The sequence below is a fragment of the Gavialis gangeticus genome, unplaced genomic scaffold (genome assembly GCF_001723915.1).
Source record: "Gavialis gangeticus isolate Ggan-Ray unplaced genomic scaffold, GavGan_comp1, whole genome shotgun sequence".
NCBI classification, from domain to species: domain Eukaryota; kingdom Metazoa; phylum Chordata; order Crocodylia; family Gavialidae; genus Gavialis; species Gavialis gangeticus.
The window spans coordinates 185180121-185186623 of NW_017729032.1; the positions used below are offsets into that span (position 1 = coordinate 185180121).

The 6503-nt window shown below is 43.6% G+C and overlaps 1 protein-coding gene across 1 annotated transcript in view; it reads left to right on the plus strand.

Moving 5' to 3' along the window:
• The window catches only part of PHEX (phosphate regulating endopeptidase homolog, X-linked), a 192918-nt gene that overhangs the window by 41030 nt on the left and 145385 nt on the right, over positions 1-6503 (plus strand). Inside the window, exons 4-5 of the mRNA XM_019524133.1 lie at positions 1188-1274; positions 4596-4822. Of these exons, the coding sequence (XP_019379678.1) occupies positions 1188-1274; positions 4596-4822 (314 nt within the window). The remainder of the gene's footprint in view (positions 1-1187; positions 1275-4595; positions 4823-6503) is intronic.

Below are 6503 nucleotides of genomic sequence, written 5' to 3' on the forward strand. Positions count from 1 at the left end.
GGGGGGGGGGGGGGGGGGGGCAGCTGCTTACCTGCTTTGGGGACCTAGAGGATCCCGTGGTGGATTCAAGTCCAAAAGTGGGGTGCAGCTGTACCACTGTGCCCATTCTTGATCTGCCCCGATGGTGCCAGGCTTCCTTAGCTTACATCGAGGATAGTGTCCTTTTGTCAGTGTGTTGGGGCTTGGTTTTGGGTACTGTCTCTGAGTAGTCTAAACCCTGTTCCTCAAGGACAGAATTGCTTGTAACTTGCATACTTCACTTTTTTACCCTTTTTATACAAGACAACACTGGGGACAGAGCAGTAGCATAACTCAGGGCAGGGAGCAGAGCACGAGCCCTGACCACCAACTTCATAGGAGAGCCAGAAATATGCCCACACCCCTGCAGAGTCTGCACCCTGGTAGCAGAAGCAGCCTCACTGCATTGCTCTTGCAGCAGAAGCCAAGTGGATGGACACTGTGCTGCTGCTTTAGTAGGCACAGCTAGGTGGAGAGAGCATGCTGTGGCTGTTCTTGAGTCCCTGGTGTAGGTAAAACTTCCATGCCCTCCTCTCCCTTGAACTCTCAGAATCCCTGCCTCTAGTGCTCACAGGCACTTCTCACCCTCCCTATGCCTCCACTCTCTTGCAGAGTTTGCATCTGGGACAGAGTTATGGGCAATTACTGGAAATGGCAAGGGCCATGAAATGAAAAGCTGGTCATGGTGTAGAAGAATAATGGCCTAACTCATGTTGAGGTGAAACTACTCACATTCAGTCACCTGAGAGTTCTGCCTTTAACCACTGAAAAGTTGCATTATAGTAAGAAAATGAGAGCGCACCAGAAAGATGCCCTGACTTTTCCTTTTAAGTGTTCTTGTGCAATCTTTCATTTTCTTAATGTAATGGAACTTAATCAAATTTGTAACTCCAAGCTTGCTTTTGTAAGTCATTTGAAAGACTCCACATACCCAGAGGCCCTTTCCATTCCCAGGCCTCCATGGTAATTCATTTTATGTACCTAGGGAGGACCAATGTCTGAGTCAACTCTGTTAGGTCTAAAGCCTGTTGTTTTGAGAAGTTTAGGTGGTATTTAGATCATTAAGCCATCCCGTGATAATGATACAGTTTCTAAATAAAATAAACAGTCAAGCCAACAGACAAAACCCTGCATTTTCTAAGAAGAAACATATTATTAATACTTTTCAGAACTGCTGGAGAAACCTCTTAGTAGAAGACGGGACAATGAAGCTGTGCAGAAGGCCAAGATCCTTTATGCATCATGTATGAATGAAAGTAAGTAACTTGATTCTGTTTGGGGGAAAAGGCATGTTATATATTAGCTGTGTCTGTATAAAGCACTCATAGAAGGAAGCAATAAGGAAGGAAGTCCAGTCCTGGAGTTGTATCCATTTGGGCAGATTTTTGTGTTCTCTGAACTCAGTGTAGCTCTACACAGGTGAAAAGGTTCATCCACTTGGACCCAACTTTAGGTTCGTGGCCTTATTTTGGTAACTAAATGAGTCACAGTGACTTGAAATTCACAGACACAAGATACCTTGTTCATAATCATACTTCCAAAGAGAATTGCACTCAAAGCAGTGTGGGAGTATTGACTGAGAAATTAAAAGGAGCAGGTTGCTTTATCACATTCTCTGATGGAATTGTTCAGGTTCAGGTGGCAATTAAGGGCCAATGGCTCAGAGCTCCCATAGCTTGTTCCCTCTGAACACCTTCTCTGAGCCCTTGTCTCAAAGGGCATGTCTACACTGTCTCCATAATTAGCCTGTGACCACTGCTGAGAAGCTCACCCCTCCCACTTGCTCCTAGTCCACAAATGCCAAACCCCAGAAATTAGGCTGAGAAGTATGTCAAAGACAGAGAACCTGAGAGCATGGCTCTGGGAAGTGCTGAAGACTTTGCTAAACTGGTTACTCTGATAGTTTCTGGGCTTTGCTGAGTGGTAGTGAATGGGCTGAGCTGTGCTTCTCAGTGATGTTCCTAGACTTGTCACAGACACAGTACGGATATTCCCTCAGCAGCAAAGCTAATTTTCAGATTTCTTGTCAGATCTCTATAATAAATATTTGTCATGCCTGCTCCTTGGTGTTAACCACATTCTTTCCCCTGTAATTATCCTGAAATGAACACAGATGACCTGAGGATTTTGGAGGGCTAGTCAAATGGTTCTATTTGACTGTAGCCCATATTCTGCCAATTTGTTAATTCAGCCAATTTACATCAAAATTGTAAATGATAGAGGGGACAGAATCAGGATTTCTTGGCTTTTTGGTGCACATGTGGAGCTTGCTAGTTCCATTTGACTTCAAGATTAAGCTTTCATCAGTTTCTGTTTTCATACATGAGCTAGGGACTTGTTTGTGTTTTCTGATGAAAGCTGAAATTCTCCTTTGCCTTCTTATTCCCTCTAATTTAGTGGGAACCAGAACACAAAGGATAAAAGCAAGACCTGCAAATAGACCCTGGCAGTGGAACCTTCTCAAAGTGTCTCCAGGATTTGGATGTTTGGCTGGGATGATCTAGCTGGGGATGGTCCTGCTTTGAGCTGGGGGTTGGTCTAGGTGACCTCCTGAGGTCCCTTCCAACCCTCATTTTCTATGATTCTCTGGTGATATCCCTGCATTATCCTCCTCTCTCCTCTCATCCTTGCAGCTGTGGATCTTCACCTGGCCCAAAGCTATAGTCCCTAATAATCTGTGCTTCTGCTTTATACTCCCAACCTCTTCACTGGCCATGTCCTAGTCCTAGTCTTCCATTATGTATATCTCTGGAACTTCTAAAATATTGCATACCAGCCTAGTGTCCTCATGGAACTAGTAAGATGACATCCTTTTTTTCTTGCTCATCTCGGTAAAATGGATAGTTATCAGTTTTCCCTTAAAATTTCTGGGAAGGGTCAGTTTCTTGGAGTAAAAAATATGGGATAGTTTCCTGTCTTTTTGTCAGAATTCCTGTAGGAGTTATTTTCTTTCTTGTGGAGTATTTGTTTTGACATGCTGTGAAGTTGATTGCCAGATAGATTCATAGATTGTAAGGGGCTGGAAGAGGACCTCGCAAGATCATCAGGTCCCCCTGAACTAGGCAGGAAAGACAACTGGGGTCAGGTGACCCCAGCAAAGTGACTGTCCAGTCTCCTCTTGAAGATTTCCAGGGTAGGTGATCGCATCACCTCTGGAGGGAGCTTGTTCCACAGTCTGTGGAGAAGTTTTTCCTAGTGTTAAGCCTGAAATGGTCTTCCAGGAGTTTGTGACCATTACTCCTGGTTTTCCCCAAGGGTGCCCTGGTGAACAGTTGTTCGTCAAGCCCTTGATGTATTCCCCGGATATAGTGGTAAGCTGCTACCAAGTCCCCTCTCAACCTTCTCTTTTTTAGGTTGAAGAGACCCAAGTCCCTCAGTCTTTCCTTGTAAGGCTTGCCTTACAAGTCTCTGATCATATGGGTGGCTCTTCTCTGGACTCTCTCAAGCTTTTCCACATCCTTGTTGAAATGCGGTGCCCAGAACTGAATGCAGTACTCCAGATGCGATCTCACCAATGCTGAGTAAAGTGGAAGAATCACCTCCTTGGTTTTGCTTGAGATGCATCCGCTGATGCATGCCAGAGTATTGTTTGCCCCGCTGGCTACAGGATTGGACTGACAGCTCATGTTCATACTATGGTCTGTTATTACCCCTAGGTCCTTTTCAGTCATGGTGCCTAGTCAGTTTGGTGCTACTGAGCCTGTAAGTATGTTGAAGATTGTTCATCCCCAGATGGAGCACTTCACACTTCTCAATGTTGAACTTCATCTGGTTCCAGTCTGCCCAGCCTCCCAGCCTGTCTAGGTTTGCCTGTATCTGAAGCCTATTTTCAAGCATGACCATGCTCCCCCATCACTTGGTGTCATCCGTGAACTTGGCCAGTGAGCTCTTCACCCCCAGATCCAAATTATACTTCTGTTACAAATTCTGTTGCATTCTGTCACTGGTTACACCCAGGCCCCTCCTAATTTTTTTCTACACAGCAATTATTCTTGTGAAACGATCACATTTCTGTGCCAGACACTTAGCAAGCACCACCCAAGTTTTATAACTCAATTTTCAAAGTCCCTTTGCAATATTTACGACTGAGAGATCTTGTTCTCAGTTTTCTTAAGCACATAACTCTGAAAACCCTATTTTAGTGTTTTCAGTATCCATCACTATATCACCAGGGCTGATCCTTACTTTATATTTTTAATCTGGTCCATCTCATCACAACTTCAGAATCCTTTTTTTCCCTTTGGTTCTGGTGAATACCCTGAAGAAACAGAATGAGATTATTGTTGTAAGGTCTAAGGACAGGCACAGTGCAGCTTGAATACAAAGTCAGTGCATATTTGGATACGCTTTCATTTGTTGATTTGGATACTGCTAGGAGTTGTCATATGCTTTATGTTCATAGACAGCCTTTTAGCACAGGCCACCCGAGGTGTAATTGTTTAGCTATTGTGTTTAGTCTTGTCTAGAAAATGATCAAAGACTATAAAGCTTGCATCTTACTGGTATGATATGACTTGTGGTTACTGCGAGTTTCAAATTATCTGGAACTTAACTGTTGTCACACCTTGACATTTTAGATAAAATTGAAAGAGCTGATGCAAAACCACTGTTAAATATATTGAAGCATTCGCCTTTCCGCTGGCCTGTGTTGGAATCTAACATCGGACCAGAAGGACTGTGGTCAGAAAGGAAGTTCAGCATGCTCCAGACCCTTGCGACATTTCGGGGTCAGTACAGTAACTCTGTCTTCATCCGCCTGTATGTGGCCCCTGATGACAAAAACTCCAGTCGGTACATCTTGAAGGTACAGTACAATGTGCCCAAGTGCTACTTGTTAGGGCAACATGATCCATTTTTAAAGACAGAGTTCAGCAATGGGAATTTAAGAGTAGCTATACTTATTAGTACCCAATGACTTGTAAAGGTCCATGTTCATCAGCTTATAGGAAGTTAGAAGCTGTTAGGTTCCAAATACTTTGCTACCACAGGTGAAAACTGTTTGTGGATAGAAAAAGCAGAATTGTGGGTAATATGTGGTCCTGATGAACTAGTAAACAAGATCTATGTAAGCATGCATCTGAGGTCAAAATATAGTCCTGGGTGGTTTTAATATTCTTTATGTGAAGCACCAGTTGTGTGATACAGAGTACATTTTTTCTGTGCTTCTTTTGTAGGTATTTTAAATTCTAGATATTACACTTGTGATAGTAACGTATTATCTCATATTTTTATAGCATCTTTCATCTTAAATGATCCCCAAACACTTTGAGATTTCAAGTATAGGATTCATTTAACCTTTTACTGAAATGCAGTCACTTCTGAAGTGAAATATAGCAGCTGGTTAACAATGCATGACAATATTACACAGCATTTTAGGATGGCAAGTGAAGAAAACTGTTAGTTATAGCCCATAAAATCTTCAGGGAAAACGTGGGTTGGCAGATGGAAATGATTATCATGGAAAATCACCAAGATGGGTCCACCTGGACTGATATGTTCCAAAACACTTTTTGTTGATTGTTAAAGGGGTGGGACCCTAAATAACCCAGCCCTTCAGCAACCAGCAATGAATTTGTATATTAGAGTTAACTTAGAGCAGTAATGTTCAACCAGGGTGCCACAATGTGCAAACAAGATTCACAAGATAAACCCAGAGGATGCATCTACATGTGCCATTAAGGCAACATGATAAAATGTTGGCACTGGAGTTTATCATTGTTTCTTAATGGTATGTGTAGATGCTCAAACTGCTGCAGTCCAGGGCACACATGCAGACACTGTGCCCAGGACTGCAGCAGTTTGAGCTGGGGTGGAGCAGCCCTGGGCTGGCAGGAGACCCACAGGGATCAGCCATAGACTCTGGGTGGTGGTGTTAGGCAGCAGAAGGGCTGGATGAGGTATGAAAGTGCCCCAGTGAGCAGAGTCCTGTGGCTAACCAGGACTAACTCTTGTCTGGGCTGACTAGGCACAATGTATGCCTGGGTCAGCATTACACGTGCGTTTAGGCACAATTATTTTAGCCACCGTAAGATAGTATTGTCTTCAGTATTATCTTATGGTGGCAAAAATTATTTTGCTGTAGTTGAATAGAATTGCACATGTAGACTGTGATGTTTTACACTGCAGCGAATTAGTCTACTGTGCAGTTAAGCGCATGTGTAGATGCGCCCAGAGATTTCAAATTGGAATTTGTAGTGGACTCCAAGATGAACATGAGTTGTCAGTGTGACGAAGTCATCAGAAAAGCTAACTGCACTTTATCATGCATCAGCAGATGCATGACAAACAGAACCAAGGAGGTGATACTTCCGCTCTATCGGGTGCTGGTCAGGCCGCAGTTGGAATACTGCGTCCAATTTTGGGCATCACACTTCAAGAGGGATGTGGATAACCTGGAGAGGGTCCAGAGAAGGGCCACTTGTATGGTTAAGAGCTTGCAGACCAACCCTATGAGGAGAGACTAAGGCACCTGGACCTCTTCAGCC